Source organism: Mixophyes fleayi, chromosome 5 (assembly GCF_038048845.1).
Source record: "Mixophyes fleayi isolate aMixFle1 chromosome 5, aMixFle1.hap1, whole genome shotgun sequence".
Lineage (NCBI taxonomy): Eukaryota > Metazoa > Chordata > Amphibia > Anura > Limnodynastidae > Mixophyes > Mixophyes fleayi.
This window is the reverse complement of record NC_134406.1, coordinates 142779450-142800214: the sequence shown is the minus strand read 5'-3', so window position 1 is coordinate 142800214 and position 20765 is coordinate 142779450. Positions and strand designations below refer to the sequence as shown.

The 20765-nt window shown below is 40.3% G+C and overlaps 1 protein-coding gene across 2 annotated transcripts in view; it reads left to right on the top strand.

Moving 5' to 3' along the window:
• The window catches only part of GABBR2 (gamma-aminobutyric acid type B receptor subunit 2), a 683104-nt gene that overhangs the window by 158132 nt on the left and 504207 nt on the right, over positions 1 to 20765 (top strand). For both annotated transcript variants that reach the window (XM_075212899.1, XM_075212900.1), the window contains exon 2: positions 4511 to 4648. In XM_075212899.1, the coding sequence (XP_075069000.1) occupies positions 4511 to 4648 (138 nt within the window). The remainder of the gene's footprint in view (positions 1 to 4510; positions 4649 to 20765) is intronic.

Here is a 20765-nt window from a genome sequence, read left to right as displayed (position 1 = left end):
TTTTGTCGGATTTTGTCGAATTTCACATAATCTGAACCACTCAGCTCTAATAACTAGTCAATATTATTGTCAGATTATGCAAGTAAAATAAGGTTATCAGATCAAATTAATAATCTGAGACACTTTGAGAGAAAAGCTTCTTGTCCTATTCTATATGATTTATGGGGTGCCCAATTTTTCAGATAATCTGGTAATCTTAAAGCAATAATGCATAGTGTAGAATGTCCATAATGTTTGATATGTCACCTGTTTGCTTTCTATTTCCATGTTGCTTCAATATCTAAAAATTAGGCTTCATTTTCTATTTCAGCTATCATCAGTTCACATTACTGATGTTATTGCTATTTTTTTTAATGAGATAAATGCACTGTTGCTGGCAGGCAATGGAAAGTTTTAAAATTAAATTATTCCCAAACACTAATTTGTTTGAAATTGTTTTCAGTAGAAGATAATAACTGGATGCTTTGTCTTCATCAATATTTCTAGACTCGCCACTAAGTAAACTTTACACACAATAAATTGTGAAAGTTTTCTTTTCTGCTGCTATTAATAAATAAAAATAGATTTTCTTATACTTTTAATACGTAATATAAAGATGTAATAATATATTTTTAAAATTTAGCTTTACTAGCTGTGAGGACCATACATTCTGGTGGGCTGTTTCAAAAATCACCTAGGCAAATATCCAAAATAATATAAATAGATTTATTTAACAAAATGGTAGCACCAAACTGCAATAATAAAATTTAATAACCTGCAACAAATAGCACTACACTCTGGCACAGGCAACATGCAGGGTATAATAAAACCACCTCACCAGTATTCTATCCACTCTCAGAGGATGCTGTCCATCCAAACATCTCCTGAGACGCAGACTTTCTCTCCTTTAAGGCTATCAGCAAATCAGTGATTCACTGTCACTGCACTTTTGGTAGACACATAGTTTCACATTACCTGGAGAGATAGATCAGGACAAGGGTAGTACTCCAGGGACTGATTGTCCCTTGCTGGTCACCTGACAGAGTCCTAAGCCTCAATGCCAGCCTGATTTGAGCTATCACTGGGTAGTGAGTGCCAATTTGCTGTTCTTAGGAGCTGTCTTCTAAAAGCAGAAGTGACCTCTTGAGAAGTCTCAGGACATACCTGATTGGTCCTTTTCTGTGTTTATCTTTTCACAGATAGCAGATAACTTTCTCTTGATACAATTAGGGACAGGTATTGTTCTATGGTTATACAGCAGAATTTGTTTAAACATGAGAGATCACAATTCAGACACAGTGCATTTAAACAAAGAGCTCTATCTGTGGACCTTTTCCCTATCTTAACACATGATACCCCTTGGTGTGATGTACATTTATACAGGAATGGTGGACAATAATCCTTTTGCCTAGGCTGAAACAATGGACTAGTCTGCATGGAAACACAAAATAAGCAAGCCATGCTGCCTGAGATATTACAACTTAAAAATACAATATACACCAGTTGAAATATGATTGGCAAATATGGGGATAGAGGGCTTGAGGACTATGTTTTTATAGTCCACACATTGTGAGAAACACTGTGCAGACTGGTTACGGTGATAAAAATACCTTGTTTTATCACACTAGCACTACAGCCAATTGTTGGAAAAATAAACTAGATGTAATTTAAAAGAAACACTTACTTAACTTACTTAATAGTTGAAATAAGTAAGGTGTTGTTTGTTGCTTTAAATCCTACAGATAATACAGTTTAATCACAGCATTGTGTACTGTGCGAGCTCCTACATTAACAATGGCAAACAGGCAATGAAGCCTGACAATTATTCTTATATTAATGATTACAATATTAATAATTACAGGTTTCCAGTGTTAAAGGACCTGATTCATTAAGGAAGGTTAAGCAAAAGTAAGCAAGTAAGGCAAAGTAATGTTGCATTGGAGGGGGAGGTAAATTTAAAATGTGATGCCAGATTTATAGTTGGGGTAGTGCATGTCCTAGTTCAACTTTAAATTTCAATGTGCAAATAAGCTATCAAGTATTTGTGTGCTACATGAAAAAACAGCCAGTATTTTCCTTATGTGCAAAATAATAAACTCATTTGCACCCCTTTCATTGCAATATGGTTTTGTCCAGAAAATTTGAGTAAGAAAACTTACTCAAGTTTTTGCTTAACTTTCCTTAATGAATCAAGCTCAAAAGCATTGATTTGTCTTAAGCAAGAAGGAGTTAAAACAGTGCAAGTGTTTTATGTATTGTGTTTTTCTCCAGCTTTTTTACACTGGGAAGCAGAATACATACACATTCAAAAGTATGCAGGGATCTAAATAGGTGAGAATGTGAAGAAACACTATTTTTTTTAGACCTGAATACTTTAATTTGGGATAAAGGGTTGGAGAGGGAACATTAACACGGTGTTTCCAGAGGCACAACTAGTGAGCTGTGGGCCCCGGTGTAGAAAAGCAGGGAGAAGGTACCCGAGGCCCACAGTTCACTAGTTCCCCATGCAGCGAGCCCCATTATCTCCTTGGGCCCCTGTGCACCGCACCTGCTGCATCTATAGTAGTTCCGCCACTGGGTGTTCTCTACTTTGAAGGAAGTCTAGCAGCATTTTTCCCACTTTAGAGATGTGAGAGGTCTTGTCCTATCTTCTTAATGTGATGCACATTGCACCTTCCAGTTGCACATGTGCAACATATTATAAAGACAGATGTTTTCTGAATCTATTGATTATTTTAAGACATAACTGAAGCTAAAATAAAAATGATTTTAGGAGAACACTAGAAATGTTTCAATGGGTAAAAGGGGTAGTTCTAAAGTGATAGTACAGTACATTGGACAAAGTGACATTAAGCTTTTTCACCCTGTCTATTTTCAGGTGGATACACAAACCTGCAAAGCTATCAGATTAATTTTGCAGGGGCAGTTTTACGGACCCTGAAGTAGCTGCACTTGCACATATTAAACAGCAATGTGACATCTAAACTTTTTGGCCCATTATATAACATGTGCTCTTTAATGTTTAAGGATAGTGTTACAACAGTGATTTTTCTCCAGCTATTATGTTAGCATAAGTAACTTGAAGGAACTATGTTCCCAAATACACCCATTAGATATGTTCGGAAGATGTTACATAAATAGTTTTCCTCTAGGGATCACCTAACTTTTGCTACCAAGAGGGTAATACAATACTGGAATTTATCTTATTTAAATCATTGGAATTTTACAATTACTTGGCACACAAAGCATAACCATTAGAGATGCTCAGACTATTCATGCCAGTTCAAAATCAAACCAACCTGGTTTGACAAACTAGAACTTTTGGTCAAAGCAATAAGAAAATCTTGAAATTTATTTTTGGTTCAACTACCATGATGTTTATTTTATAATTACTAAGCTGCTAACTTGAAATAGAGGTTCCACACTTAGAGCTAAAAGACATTAGAATAAACTTTAAAATGCATAATGAAACTGGTTCATACATGTTCGATATTATTCAAGCTTAAACCGCTTCTTTAGTAATTAATGTTTTCATTTGAACAGAAAACATGTGTTCGAGTCTGAAAATTGTGTTTGAAAAACAGTAAAAAATACTGTACAATGTAGTCATTTTCGCTCAAACAAGCGCAGACATGAATTTTTTTTAGTCTATCTAAAATTTGAGAATTTATTGAAAATTACAAATTTTAGAACCTGTTAGATTAACCAATTTGAAACCATTTTCAGTATCTCTAATATTCAATGCTGTTAAGCAGCAATTTGTAGATGATTATATTTTTTCTCTGGATGCCAATGCTCAAAATCTACAGGAAAACCACTCAATATTTAAAACAGCAATCTTCAACAGCATATCTTAGCTATGAAAAAAACGCTTCTAAATTGTTAGTTCAGAGCTGAGGAATTGCCAGTGTAGCACTATTCACACAGAATGACGAGAGTTATAAGTGTTACAATAGCTACCCCTGCTACAATTCACTTAGAAAGTTAAAAAACCCATACAATTGTACAAACTCCTAGTACTGAATAAAACTGTATTTAATTGCTTAATAATCAAGTCATGATTTACTTTAAAAACATTGTATCATACAAATGATGCCCCTTTAACATAATGAATAAAACAATATGACTATATATAACTACCCAATTCCTTTATCCCTTTACACCTCTTACCCAAATAGCTAAACCCAGTGGAATTTTAATTAAGAACAAAGACAACTGATGCATTTATAATTGACTGCAATAGATACAGAATAGCTCAAGTTTGCCAAAGAAAATCATTGTTCAATGTAGCAAATCCAGTTAAAGTCAACAATGCAGGAACTTCTCATGTTTATTTTTTGATTATAAGTAGATGTTATAGATACAGTTGGTTGCAATATGTAACTGCCTTACTGAGGCAAACTCAAAATGACAGATTTCTAAATATGTTGTGCACGCCTCAAAGCTAACATTCCCTAGATAAACTCTGCAAATGCTATTATTAACAGACATCTTTGCTTTATCATATTTTTTTTTTATGTATTTTCCTTAGTGTGACAATGCAAGAGGACTAAAGTCATTTTATGATGCGATCAAGTATGGACCTAATCACTTGATGGTTTTTGGCGGAGTATGTCCTTCGGTAACTTCTATTATTGCGGAGTCTCTAAAAGGTTGGAATTTAGTTCAGGTAAGAGCCTGTCCATTTATTTCATTGAGTGACCAGAAAATTACAAAGGAAAAATATATATATTTATATTTTTAAAATACTGTATTAATTATATTAACTATTTTATAATAATAAATTGTCCTTGTTTGATATTCTTTGACAACCATTCACCCAAAGAACCAATGTAGGTGGTACAATGATGTTGTAGAATGCTGCAGTCTTTCATTTAGGAAGAACAGCATTCTGACTGCATTAAACACTCCCATAGACATGAGACATTGCATTGAATTGGAAACCTAGTTTCATTGTAAAATGACAATACTTCATCTGTGGATGTGCTGGATGCAGCATTTTCACAGCTGAATCCCTCCTGTGTGAGAGAGAAATCGTGTATACACTAAAGATTGTACTGGAACCAGTCATTGACAAATGAAGCTTTGTATCTATGGAGAAAGCTTCCGTAGCGTAGGATCCAAAAGGGGCTAAGTGTTGATGCAACGTGACAGCGGTATGGTTAATTAAATCTTATTTATTTCCTGAATATCCAGGATTATCCCAAGCACAATCACTGAACTACAGAAGGTTTCAACAGCTCACATTAGAAACATCTGTGCTGATTTAATAAAGTCCATCCATACAGCTAAATGTAAATTAGGAATGTCATCATAGTCCAAATAGTCCCCCTATAGTATTATAGTTACTTGCCACACTTAGACTCTTTTGTCGCCTACTCTAGTGGGTGTAGAAGTTTACTGCAGTGTTAAAGAATTGTGTTATTTTGTGTATTGGAGTTTTGTGCAGTGTGTAGATATTTTGCTATAGTGTGTGGGAAAATGGCCTTGGGCTGATGTTTCCCATTTAGTGTGTGCAATATCCCTTCTCTTTGTTTTCTCATTTGCTGCATGTGAGTCACATTACATAATGCATATCTGATGGTATGATGAGTCTCATTGGCAGTAAGACCACAGTGTTTGCTTCCAGCGAGGAATTTGGATATTTATCTTGTTACATTTGGTCCCTTTTTAGTATAGATAATATCTTAACTTAATCACAGACACAACTGTGATAATACACAGCCACATAGTAATGAAAGAGATATTTATCATTGTGCAGAGAGTTCTACTTTCTGAAAATGTCACCCAGAGTGAGCACAAAATGATATGGAAATGTTTGACTTTCATGCTCATATTGCACTTTTTCAGCAAATACATTAATAATTCACACACTATATTTTGAATTGTTTTTTAAAGTCTTTCTATTTTGTTTTGATATCGTTTTGCAACATTTGTTTCTGCTTTTCAATGCATTTTCTGGAGTTGAATGTTTATTTTCTCAAATGGAACATATACACTATTCATTAACTGGGTTTATTTTAAGTTTCCATAAATGTTCAACAAAGCAATTGAGGGGGAATTAATCTGCAGAAAGAATTTATAGGTATGCATGACAATTTATTGATATGAGTGAGAGCTGTGATGCTGGTTACTCAGCCTTTATTAGGTAAAGTAACCTGGAAACTGGTGAAATACTGTTTTTGAATCAGACTTAGCAATTACTCTTCTTTACACACCAGTGGAACTCTTCAAAACATGTTTACAGAATTAGTAATACTACTTATCAATGTAACTTTTAGGAATACTTGAGGCATTAGAAGGCCCAGGACAAACTTTATATTACTTACACCCAGACTCCTTTGCAAAAGTTGAAAGTTAACTCGCTACTGTACCTCAAATAATAATAATTTCTCATGAGAGAAGTACTAGACTGAAACATATTTTCTTTCCATTGACAATGGAATAAATTTTACCAACTGAAAGTCACGATAAGCATGCAGATTCCTGTGTACACAATATTGATGTTTTACACAATTTACCATCAGATCTGTGCCCCTCAACTGTCATAACCATCGGCTGAAAAGATTGTGACTCTGCACACTCCATTGAGATCTGCCTACACTGCTGGTTGTGAGTGGATACACACTGCAGAATTGGATCTACATCATTCCATCATTAAACAACATTTTTAGTCCGGTTGAAAAATCAGATCAAACAGTACAATGTGCTATGGAATGATAATCATTCATCGTTGGAGCGTACACACCATAAGGTTGTACATTGTGTAATTGGCCCAATAATCAGGTGAAAAACCATTAGTTTTTACTCAGACTTACAAAAAGTCTAAAAGTAGGTCTAGGATTAATGCTTGGGTGAGGCTCACATTTAGGACTTGTGCTAATATTAGTAATGTAGAGAGTGATATTACAATAACTTTGTTCAAGCAACTTGAAGCAAAAGACTCCTCTTGGAAAAAAACTGGTCCTTGTCTAACTAGGATACCAGGATCTGAAATAGGATATCATACAGTGCATCTCCCATTCTGATTCCATCTCTCTAAAGTGTAATGGTGGGAATCCTGTCCTTAGTCCTCATCACTCTTCTACTGGCAGCCTAAATCCAATTGCTATTCTTAGTCCTATCCCTAGCAGCTGAGTCATGAAGTATTATCAATATATTAGCACCTGACATCTTATACTCATTGTTTTATAAGTGTGTTAATTGTTTTATATTGCATATTCTGCCTAGCAACAGATTGGGATTGGGTCAGTGGAGGACTTCCACTTTTAGGGGACTGCAATTCAAAAAGTGGGATCAAAGAAGCATGAAATAAAGCAGCTATTTTTTATACATGAGACTGTTTTCCCAGAGCAATTATCACAAATGCTGATATCTATACTATCTATATAATACAATTCACAGGCCCAAAACATAGTTCCTATTACTAACGCTAAAGACCTCTGCCAGCCAGTCATACCACCTCATTAAGGTCAGGAGCACATGGAAGTTCTTCATATTGTATACATGTATAGCCCAATGAACCCAACACCAGACCTGGTTCATCTATTAGACAAACTAGGCCCCCGCCTAGGGCCTGGCAGGCCCTGGGGAGCCCACAAGCTGCCACTATATGTCAGTGAGTGGTCTAGGTCAGTTGGTGGGGGATACGCATTATGGGTTTTACATTGTTGGCCCTAGACCAAGGAGGGCTGGCGTCACTTGTACTCTGCTTCCTGTTGCCTTGCCACACTTCCAGGACCAGATAGCAATGCACTCTGTCACAGATCAAAGATCTGTTGCTTCCCTTCACCACCCCTTCCTTTTCCTCTTCATTTTCATTTGCTCTCCACCCTTCTCCTCTGATCTGTTGATTGCCTGGTGCAGAACCAGAGCACTTTCTTCAAGGCTAGGTAAGTATCTGGGGGGTGTATAACTGTTATCACAGAGAATGTATTAATGTTGTTTGGGGGTGTATTAATGTTTTCTGGGGTTATATTAATGTTATGAGGGGGTGTATTACTGGTATCTGAATGGATGTATTAATGTTATCTGGATTGGTGAATTAATGTTATCTTGGGATTGTATTAATATGTGGACGGGTGAATTAATGTTATGGGGGGGGTAGTTTGCCATGTGGGTTGCCATGTGTAAGTAGTAATGTTATGTGGTTAGTGTATTACAGTTATATAGTCTGGAGTCGGTTCCAATTGTGACTGCTATCACGAGGATTACTGCCAAAATCTTGCATACTTATTGTAACTAATTCTCCACCTGCATGCTGACTACCACTTTCTCCTGAAACAGCATTTCAAGTTAAAATGGAGATTAAAAACAGACAAACAAGTGGAAGCTGTTGTGGATTGAGCAGAAGCACGCGGCAGTAAGTAGTTGTAACAGGGTTAAATTTTCCCTAGGTTCCTCTTTGAGCACACACACACACACACACACACACACACACACACACAGGTGTTCCACGTGGGTGTGATTGGTTTGCTGTGATTTGGTTGTAGTGCTTGGGGTGGAAGTTAAAACACTGCTGGTCATTGTAGTACCACACTTGTTAAAGGTTCAAACTGTGAATTGGGTGTGGTCCAGAAAATCAATCAAATGTGTTGCTGTGAAGAGACAAACCTTTGCATTGGGAACTGATTGGCAGCTGTTTTGTTGCAAAAAAAAAAGCAGAAATTAAAACACTGCTGGTCATTGTAGTGCCACACTTATTAAGGGTTCAGACTGTGAGTTGGGTGTGGTCCAAGAAAAACATTTTTTTGGGGGGGTTTGTTTGCTATTTATCAGTGAAGGTTTCATTTTCACAGCACATATGGGTCACTCAGTTGTGAATTGGGTGTGGCCCAGAAACTTTTGTTGTTACCTGAATGCTGAAAGAAGCTAGGTTTCATTTCCCAGCACAAACCCCTGTGGGAATGGAAGACATTTTAAGAACCCCAGTGCATGTGGCAGCAGTGCAGGAGGAAAATACCCAACTTCTCCGTGAGGAGATCGCTCAGGTAAGACAGGATAGAGAGGCTCCAGCTACTGCCACGCTACAGAAATTAACTTCTGATGATGACGTGGAGGCATATCTAATAGCCTTTGAACGTGCCGCCACTTGAGCCAAGTGGCCACCTGGGTCTTGGTTCGAATACCTGACTGACTATCTTTCAGGAGAAGCACAGCGAACCTATATAGACGTAGATGAGGACCAGGCTGGTGATTTTCAGCGGCTAAAAACCGCCATCTTAGCGAGAGTTGGCGTCACCAGAGCACGGGAGGCCCAACCATATCATGACTGGAGGCTCTCCAAATATATACCAGTTCGGGCTCAGCTTGCTGAACTTGGTAGAACACTAAAGAAGTGGATACAGCCAGAAAAGAACACTGTGGACAGAATGATAGAAATTCTGGCCATTGACCACTGTATTCGGGGTATGGACCAAGGGTTCCAAAGGGGGGCGCGGCAGGAGGATTCTCAGTCATATTGGGAATTGGCTGCTGTAGTGGAGAGATACAGCACCTTGGAACATATACCCAAACCTCCGTTGCCCACTCCAAAGTTTGTGCCTCGGTCAAAGACTGGCATATGGAACAGTGGACCGGATGCTGGTGAGGAGAGATTGCTGGATAAAAAGGCACCCAAACCTGCATTAAGTCCAATCTGCTTCAAGTGCAAAGAGCCTGGACATTTGAGGGCTCAGTGCCCAATGTTAGTAGAGCATATGGATTGTTCACTAGCACACACACAACCAAGCTTCCCAAGCTGCTGTACAATGAGTCCGGTTACCAAGAAGTTCTGCTTGTTCCACGTGAATGTGTTTGGGAATCACCAACCGGTGCTGGCTCTGCTAGATTGGGTAGTGAACTGTCCTTGGTTTCCAGCTCCATATTACCAGAGAAACTTACGCATAATCTGCCTAAAGTGAAGGTACTCTGTGTCCATGAGACTGCCGAGGAATATGACAGGACTCTTTTGCCTATTACTGTGAATAGACAGACAGTAACAATGGTAGCAGCCATTGCCCCAAAACTGTCATACCCTTTAATCCTGGGCAGAGACTTTCCGCTGTCCAAGCAGATCCTCCAGGAGCGAATTCAGCCGGACATGTCGGCAATTGAAGCACCGGCTGAAAGTCCAGCCTTGATGGAGGAGCTTGAGGGAACAGAAAATGGAAAGTGCCAGGATCTACTATGGAATCTGAACCAGACAATTCAGCAAAATACACCTCCGAAGAGGTGGGAGTGTAGACAAAGGAGAGCTGCACCAGTACCAACGCAAAACCAGACACTGGCATCGTTCGTTGGCGAGACCTCGGGTGAAGGGGCTATGCCGCCCAATGAGGACACAGACTGGGCAGGACTGTCTAACTTGTTTCCACTAAAAGACTTTAGCCGAGACCAACTTGGAGATGTTGCCTTAGCTTATGTCTATAAGAATGTGGTTGAGATTAATGGGATAGAGAAGGCTAACAAGCTTGCAGAGGGTATTGCCTATTATATGGTAAAGAATTATATGTTGTATAGAGTTGCTAATGTGCAGAATAGAACTGTGGAGCAATTGTTAGTTCCACAAATCCATACATCACTTGTTCTCAAAACTCACATACACATCTGTGTGGGGGACACTTGGGGGAAGATAAAACAAGGGAGCGGATATTGCTCAGGTTTTATTGGCCAGGAGTGTACAAGGCAATAAAAAGGTTTTGCCGGACGTGTCTAGTATGTCAGAGAACCTGTCCGATGCCAGACTATCGGGCCCCGCTAGGTCCCATCCATGTTGTGCAGACCCTGTTGAAGCGTATTGGTATGGATTTCGGTAGGCCCATTAGAGAAGTTGGCCCTCGGGCCATCAGTATGTATGGGTCATAGTGGACTATGCCACCAGGTATCCCGAAGTTATACCTTGGTGCAATGTAAAGTTCAGCACAATAAAAAAAGAAACTACGATAAGTCAGCTGTAGTTAGAACTATCCAACCAGGTGACAAAGTTCCCATGAGGCACGATCTGCTCTCCGCAGTGTCAGCATCACCAAGGTTGGTGACGCTAAGGGGAGGGCTATGTGGCAAAGAGGGATATTTGCCACAGTTCCCTATAAGGGAACAGGTAGGAACACAGTTAGTCTGCAGTAGCAGGCTGCAGACAGGGTTATGTTTTCCCTAGGTTCCTCTTTGAGCATACACACACACAGGTGTTCCACATGAGTGTGAATTGGTTTGCTGTGATTTGTTTGTAGTGCTTGGGGTGCAGGATAAAGACACTGTCTGTTTGCGTGAGTGGCACCACCTATGCCAGTAAGTGGCCGGCGAGTAGACGGGGAAGTAATGTCTAGCCAGATGTAGGTGGTGGGGTTTTTCGTGCACTTGGTATGATTGCTGTACCAGCATTGGAGCTGTTTTACCATCCTGACAACTGCTAATAAACAGCTAAATGGATCAGCATACCTGTGTCCGATTCCTGTGAATGATGTACTTTCTCACAATATATATATATATAGATAGATATTTTACAATCTATTTTGTCCTGATGAAGTCTGCTGTTGTAGACGAAACGCGTTGAGAGTACTTGCTGTGTTACTGCTGGTCTATGCATATTGAAAGGTGGTCCTGTCCAGAGAGGCTTAATACCTGCTACTAGACATAACCTCTTTGCCTAAAGAGAATGTGACCTGATCGTGCTGTCTATGGAACATCATTCCAGATAAGCGGAAAAGTTTTTATTTCTGGTACGCATACATCTATATACATGTGGATTTGGTGACCCTTAATCCATGCTAAGGGACTTGTTATTGATAATACACTGGTCCTATGCCGTGGAATTTCCATGTTTGATACGTATACACCCCTATCACTTACACCTGGGTGATATATATATATATTTTTTGGTCTCTGGTTTCCTCATCATTGGTGCTCAAGTCCCACTGTGGATTCGTGTATGACTCCATTTGCATTATTGTACTACACTATTGTGCGCCTCCTCCTCCATCTTTTTTCTACACATATATATATATATATATATATATATATATATATATATATATATATATATTACCCAAATGTTCTCTAAGCCCAGAGCGCTTATTTTAGTAATAATAAATTGAAATAAATTGAAATACTTAAATGTAGTAGGCAGCTCCCCGATCATTCAACACCTGTCTGCAAGTGTCAGACCTAGTACATGGAATACAAAAAGACAGGGGGCGCCAACATAGTGCATTACATAAATTTGACAATGCATAAATTCTCCAAAAGGTAGATATTTTCCGTACCAAATATTAGTAGAATTAAAGCCAGTAGAATAAAACTCTCATTGGAAATACCGGACATCTATACCAAGCCTGGATAGTGGGTGGATCCTTCCAATATGAGCAGAGTAGTGTCCAGAGAATCTGTGGACTTATATATAACCACAATAGTGTGATACCATAAAAATAGAGACCAGATGTCTCAAGGCAAGTATAAATTTATTAGCAGCATGAGAAGCACTGCTTCTAAGTAAAATCAATGCCCGTACATAATATATATATATATATATATATATATATATATATAAGACAAAAAGACAGGGGCGCCACACATAGTGCATTACAATTTCCACAATAATGATAAAAATCCACGTAATGCTCGTACCAGATATATAAATCAATAAAGCTTATCTGTTGCATGTAAATTGATACTTCGTGAAAGGACCTCTAGACGATACTAGAGGTCATACTCGGGGACTTCAACATCCCCATCGACAACTGCTCAGACCCTGCCACTATCAGACTTCTCTCCCTCTCCTCCTCCCTAGGTCTCACCCAGTGGACCTCCTCCCCCACCCACCATCTTGGTCACTCCCTCGACCTTGTCTTCTCGCATCTCTGCGATCTCTCAGACTTCTCCATCTCTCCCTACCCACTCTCTGACCACCATCTCCTCTCTTTCACTCTGTCCTCCTCCCCTGCTCCCCCCCCCGCCTAAAGCCACCCTCACCAGACGCAACCTTGATGCAATCGACCCCATCTCCTTCTCCTCCACTCTTGATTCTCTCCTCTCTCCCCTTCCCTCCCTGACTTGCCCTGACCAGGCATCCTGTCTCTACAACCACTCCCTCACTACTGCCCTTGACGCTGTGGCCCCTGCCTCTCCAATCCGCCTACGCTGTCTCACTGTCTCATCCCCCAACCATAGCACTCCAAACTCACATGCTTCCTTAAAAAGTGCTCTCGCACTGCAGAACGTCTCTGAAGAAAATCTCGCTCCCTGGCTGACTTCCTTCACTTTAAATTTATCCTCTCCTCATTCTGCTCTGCCCTCTCCCTGGCTAAACAAACCTTCTTTAAATCCCTCATTTCCTTTCAGTCCTCTAATCCCCGTCGTCTCTTCGCCACCTTTAACTCCCTCCTTTCTCCCCCCCCCCTCCGGTCCCTCTCTCCCTCTCAGCTGATGACTTCACCACTTTTTTCTCCTCCAAAATTGAAGCCATCAGACTCAACATCTCCTCCTCCAACCCCTCTCCCGCTGCCATTACTGCTTCACCTTCCTCTAACAAACAACTCTGGAGCTCCTTCAGCCCCACAACAGGCGATGAAGTTTGCTCCCTCATGCTTTCCTCTCCTCCCTCCACTTGTCCTCTTGATCCAATACCCTCTAACCTCCTTCGCTCTCTCTCTCTCCCACTGTCTGCTCCTACCTGGCACACCTCTTCAACCTATCACTCTCCTCTGGTGTTGTACCCTCCTCATTCAAACACGCTATCCTCTCTCCTATCCTCAAAAAACCCAACCTTGACCCCACCTCCGTCGCCAATTATCGCCCTATCTCTCTTCTCCCCTATGCCTCCAAACTTCTTGAACAGTTAGTCTGCTGTCGGCTCACCAGATACCTCTCGGACAATTCCCTCCTCGACCCTCTCCAATCTGGTTACTGCCCCCTCCACTCCACTGAAACTGCCCTAGCTAAAGTCACCAATGACCTCCTATCAGCCAAATCCAGGGGTCATTTCTCCTTACTTATCCTCCTCGACCTCTCCGCGGCCTTTGACACAGTGACCACCCCCTCCTTCTGCAAACTCTTCTCTCTCTAGGCCTCTCTGGTTCTGTCCATGCCTGGTTCTGCTCTTATCTTGCAAACTGCACCTTCTCTGTCTCCACGTTCGGCTCTCCCACCGCCCCCACGCCTCTCCAATTAGGAGTCCCCCAGGGCTCTGTTCTCGGCCCCCTTCTCTTTTCTCTACACTTCCTCCCATGGTGCGCTCATCTCCTCCTTTGGTCTTCAGTATCACCTTTATGCTGATGACATTCAACTCTACATCTCCTCTCTTTATCTCTCGTCCACCCTCCTCTCTCGTGTATCTGACTGCCTCTCTGCCATCTCCTCCTGGATGTCACGCTTTCTCAAAATTAACATCTCCAAAACGGAACTCATAGTCTTTCCTCCTTCCAGACTCCCCTCTCACCACAAACTCTCAATCGTTGTTAACAACACTACCATATCATCTGTCATCCAACTCCGTTGCCTGGGTGTCACCCTTGACTCCTCTCTCTCTTTTGCCCCCCAGGTCCAATCCCTTGCTCAAGCCTGTCATCCACTCTGCTTGTTCTCCCTCCTCTCCCCTGGTCCCTTTTTCTCCCTTGCATCACTGCCCCCCTACGTGCCTGTTTTGTCCACCCTCCCTTAGGATGTAAGCTCGTATGAGCAGGGCCCCTCTCCCCTCCTGTCTTCATACCGACTCTTCTGTTCCGCCCTTACTCCATATGTCTGCCCGGAGTTTCCGAAGCATTGGTACTTAGTGTTTATTGTTCTGTGATGTTTTACCCTGTATGCTCTACTGTTCGTATTATGTAAGGCGCTGCGAAAACCCTGTGCGCCCAACAAATAAATGATAATAATAATAATAATAGACGATCTCCAATTCCGGGACCAAGTGACTTCATTAGCTAGAACCTGCACATATGGCACGACCTAGGATAGCTGTTTAGAGCTTGGAAGAAGGTTGGATATTTGGATATTAGGGTTTTGCTGTCTGGACGTGCAGGAAGCTTGCACACAATGGGGGGTATTTAATTGACGGCGGGATCGCCGAAAATCCTGCGCTCTAAAAATATTACCATTATTACAGTAATCCTGCATGGGAAAACCGTTAATACGGTAATTTACTTGCTGTGTTTCTGAGCTGCGAGCTGAAATCCAGCGAGATATTACCTTATGAACGCTAATATTTTTTGAGCGCTGGATTTTCGCCGTCAATTGAATATGCCCCAATGAATGATCGCAAGGCTAGCCACTTGTAGACTCGTGTTCAGAATCCATACGCAATTGCTTGAACACACCCTTTCTGCACATTGCCTATGTTAGACCACCCTGTCCTGCCCCAGTCACGCCTCTTCAGTTGCAGTTGCATATATTCACTTTCTGAGCATGAGCAATGTGAAAAAAACATAAAGATACGCTTTATCTTAGTTTATATATTAGTGTTATAGTAAATATATATACTGAAATATATGTATATATATATATATATATATATATATATATATATGTATATATATATACAGTCTAGTGAGGGTTCACAGGGCTAAAACTTACAAGTGGTCAGAGTCTCCAGGTGTCTCTATCCTGAGATGACCAGTAATGGGGAGCAATGTATGCTCTGACATTCCACATTCAGCACTTGTAGGTGACTGGAAATAATAACCATATTGGGAAACATTACAAGGAAGTTGAATACTTCATCTGGATTAAATTCAAGCATCAGACATTGCCCTTTTTTCCATGTCTAATGCTAGCAAACCATATATAAAAAAAAAACTCAGGACAAAATCAAGGAGGTGCCTGCTCAACCCAGCCCAAGCTCCCATATAGCCATGGTCAACTCCAAACTAGCAGACCAGAGATTTTAGCGGGTTTTTTTGCTGGAAAGCAGGGCTGTGTGCTAATTCTGTTTCTTGTTGATTCAGAGTTATAAATACAGTACAATATTCCATGATGGTGAGCTGGCAGGAGTAGAATTAATTGCGATGGAAATGTTTCCATGTTTTCTTTATGATTCATCTTCATCATGATCATCAACATTTGTTTGAAAGTTGCCACAAATTCCACAGCGCCGGTCAGCATATAAATTACAGGTTATTAATAAACATAATAACAAATAAACATAATAACAAAACATGGGAGGTCAAATACAAGTACAAGCCATACAAGTACATATTACGTTTATATAAGTTAAATGGAAAATCATAAAAGTAATACAAACAGAAAATCCTCACATTCACACAAATACAAAATAAATACATAACAGGTAGAAAAAGAATGTGCAAACATGAGGCATAGGTTAAAATGAGCTCTGCACGTGAGAGCTTACATTCTAGAAGTTATACTTCATTTATAAGGTAGAAACGTTGTACTAAATCTTCCATCCATTTGTCATCATCAATATTTTTTCTGATTGCCACTTTTTCACATTTTAGTAAGTGATAATGCAAATTTTATCAACAGAGTATAGAGTTGACTACTATATTTGAGGTTTTACTGTAATATATGACATGCTTAAATGTACTGTGCAGTGAAAAGTAGCAGGTTGTCATTGTGGTGGTTGCTTCCAGGAGAGAACCACTTGGCTGCTTCATAAACACACTAGGACCGGGCAAGTCGCTTAGTCCTGAGAGGACAGGTCGTGAGGGACAAAGCCAAAGTTGTTGGGTTGGAGAACTTAGAATTGTGAGGGACGAAGCCAAAGACGAGAAGTTGGAGAATGTAGATTTGAGAGAGATGAAGTCAATAAACAGGCAAACAAAACAAAACTCTTTGGGGCAGTTTCATTCCACGCTTTGTTCTAAAGAACAACGCAGGGAATTCAATTGGCCCCTTTCAATCACCAACAGAGAAGCGAAAATTCCAACTTTGCTCCTGAAAAGATTGGTAGGCGTTAAAGGCTGTATGCCGGCGAAATGTCTTCGTCCTAATTGAGTTGTCAGCTGGTATTGTGGTTGATCCACATACAGCTAGGCATATTTACAAAGCACAAAAAACGTGAGTCTATTCATCTGTTAAATGTATTTCCACTTCCCAGTCTTTTTAAACAACCTTAAAAATAAATATGTGACTATATTTGCAGTATTACTGACACTTTTGAAAATGCCATATCAATGTCCAACCTATTTCCAATTTAGGACCAACTTTGTTGCTTTAAAATGTTAAGTTTTTCTCCTAAATTACTGCTCAGTTTAGGTTAATTTATGTCAAATAAATGATGAGTGCACCTAATGTGCACAGAACGTCCCCAATACATAACAGATCAGCATTTCCACATACAATACAATCTTGCCTTGCAAATCTTAGTTTATCCTGCAAAACTTACCAGTGATAACAGTTGTTTTTGTTTTGCTTTTAGGGATGTAACATCACTAAAAAGTGTTTTCACTGCCAATGCATTTTTTATTCTAAATAGCCCTGTAAATTCCATACTTTTTCTAGTAGCAAGAACTGCCGTATCGTACACAACCATCTACGTCCATTTTTTTTCGTCTAATGGACAGGATTGTCCTCTTGAATAGAATACTATTGTACAGGCTACTGAATGGTGGCATCTAATATATAATGTATGCACTACTTAAAAGCCCTTCATAATGTATACTCAAACATTACATTACATTTTACTCTGCAAAGTTAGACGTTTGCCTTCAGCTATGCCAACAGGCTTTCAGCCTTCCAGGCTTAACTTCTAAACATATAAATGCCTTTTGACATTAAGTGAGAAGAGGTACTTGCATGCAGGCAGATTATAAATTCATTAATGCATTTAGTTTAAAAACGGTGAGGTTTTCTAAAGTAGAGGGTAATTTATATTAACTTAGACTATTATATTGCAGGAATTGAAAATTATTTTAAAATATATATTGAGCATTTAAACATGAGAAGATTTAAAAGAAATTATTTGGAAACCCAAAACTACATAACTATATATAACCAGTATAATGATTATGGGACTGTTGCAGAGTGGAACATACATCAATTCGCATAGTGTATCTTGCGTGAAATCGCTATTTGAATGCCCAAAATGATTGTGCAGGTTTGTATTATTCTGCCACTTACATGTGACTTTGCCTACAGAGGCAGGACGGGGAGAGGGAAGGGGTGTTTTAATGTTGGGCTAGTTCAGTAAAAGTGTGTATACGGAATGTGGCTTATGCAGACTTGTAGAAAAACACATATACATCTGTTAGGCGGCGTATCTCTTGCATCTGCTAGAGGGTAGGTGCAAGTAGTCGCTGATGATGATTATTTATCATAATCCAGGTGCGTTTGCTGCTCATGCAGGGGCGGGAGCATCTCTAAAAAGCATATGGGCGGAATTATGCTTGTTTTATGTGCTCTCTTTTATGTTAATAATTTACTCCCATTCTGTGACCAACTCTGCATCAGGCCCTATGTCTTTATATTATACATTCATCATCATCAATCATCATCAACATTTATTTATAAAGCACCAGCAAATTCCGTAGCGCTTTGCAATTGGGGCCAAACACAGTAACAAAACAATCCTGGGAAACACAGAGAAAGAGGTAAGAAGGCCCTGCTTGCAAGCTTTCAATCTATGGGACATCAACCAGTGCAGAAAAAGACATGAAAGTTTCGGCATAATATTTAAATTCCCTTCTTAGTAAAAATAACCATAAGGATGATGGTGGTTGGTCATAAGGAGAAGCAGCAGCAGTTGAAAGCAGGATGATGAATGAAAGTAAAACTGTCTATTTCTGAATAAATTTCCTTAATCTCCTACATGTTTCTTAACAATTTGGCTTGTTCATGGAATCATTTAATTACTCCGCACTGCTTTCCAAATAGATATTGTCATAGTTCCTCCCTTTAGAAATTCATTGGGTCCATGGCTTGTGGTGAGCTAGCTAATACCATACTTGCCAACTCTCCCGGAATGTCCGGGAGACTCCCGAATTTCGAGCAGGTAAGTCTCCCACATCCTGCCCATCGGGAGGCAAAATGATGCAATTTCGTTGTGGTGCACAGCTAAAATTATGTGATTCACCCTCGCCCCTTCTGCCCTCCATAAATACACCCTCCCTGGGATCTCCCGGATGCCAACAACACAAAGTTGGCAAGTATGGCTAATACACATCTATTATATTACTATATTGTCATATAGAGTTTGTAGTAACTATACAACACTGCCTTAAATCAGCCTGTTTGCGAATATTGACATTACCACTTCTATTGTGTTTGCAATTTTTGGTATCTTAATCTGTGTGTTACATAAGTTAAGGTTTATTTAGCTGAGTAGTTTAAATATAATTTATTTTCCATTGGCACTCTGTTCCCCAACCCATCTGCTACACACACCTCTCTTTTACATGAAACATTTTGTAGCCTTGACAGTTCTGTCACAGAGCAGAATAGAGGTACAACTGCACAATTTATTCCCTCCTTAGATAAACATTATCCTTATATAACCTCCAACAACTTACAAGATAACATTTCCACACCTCAATTTTACCCTGTGAATGAAAGAAAAAAGCTTGATATGATCACTGTGCAGGGACGGAGCCACTTTTAGGCTCTACCTCCCCTTGGCACAGGACTCCCGTGCCTGATGATAAATCCGTCAATATGTCCTGCATCAAGTTGTCGCCTGTCAAGGCACATTCTCAATGTTGCACAGATATTCAGGACAGTAAACGTCTTGAAAATTTTACATTTGTAGGAGAAAATTTATTTCTTGTAATTTTCATAACTGAGCGGTACATGGGGGCCCTTACCAACTTTTTGCTATGGGGCCAACAAATATTGTTTAGTAGACAATTTGTGTACTGTAATTTTAACAAAATCACATTAAGATACGTATGTTGGTTATCATTTTAGTGTATTGTATCATAGTATTACTATCACTGACTGTGACAAAATTGGTAATAATTGCAATACATCCTATTGTACAGAACATTATTATTATTATTATTATTATTATCCTTTATTTATTAGGCGCCACAAGAGTTCCGCAGCGCCGTACACAGCACAAACAGTAGGCTAAACAAGGTAACACATCACAAACGGTTAACAAAAAATACCAAAACTTCAGAGACTCCAGGCAGGCTAATGCAGTAAAGACGGAGCAGAAGAGCAGGTATGGAGAACAGAGGGAAGAGGGCCCTGCTCAAATGAGCTTACATCCTAAGGGAGGGTAGACAGAACACAGGCACACAGGGAGCAAGTTGAAGAAGTGGGGAGAGAACAGGGGGCGGGAGGAGAGAGGGGAAGAACAGGTGGAGGAGAGGTTAGGTGGAAGGTTGGTAGGCCTTTAGGAACAGGTAAGTTTTGAGTGCCCTTTTGAAGGAGGACAGATTGGGAGAAAGACGGATGGAGCGAGGGAGGTCGTTCCAGTGAAGGGGGGCAGCACGGGAGAAGTCTTGGATTCTGGAGTGGGAAGAGGTGATCAGAGTGGAGGAGAGGCGACGGTCATTGGCCGAGCGCAGGGAACGGGCAGGGGTGTGAATGGAGAGGAGGTTAGAGATATAGGGAGCAGTGGACTGGGAGAGAGCCTTGTAAGTGACGGTCAGGAGTTTGAAGAGGATTCTGTAAGGAATGGGGAGCCAGTGTAGGGCGAGGCAGGGAGGGGAGGCAGATGAGGAGCGGCGAGAAAGGAAGATGAGTCTTGCAGCCGCATTGAGTATAGAGCGGAGGGGGGCGAGATGGGAATGGGGGAGGCCGGTAAGCAGGAGGTTGCAATAATCAAGGCGGGAGATGATGAGTGCGTGGATGATAGTTTTGGTGGCATCCTGGGAGAGGAAGGGCCGGATGCGGGCAATGTTGCGTAGCTGGTA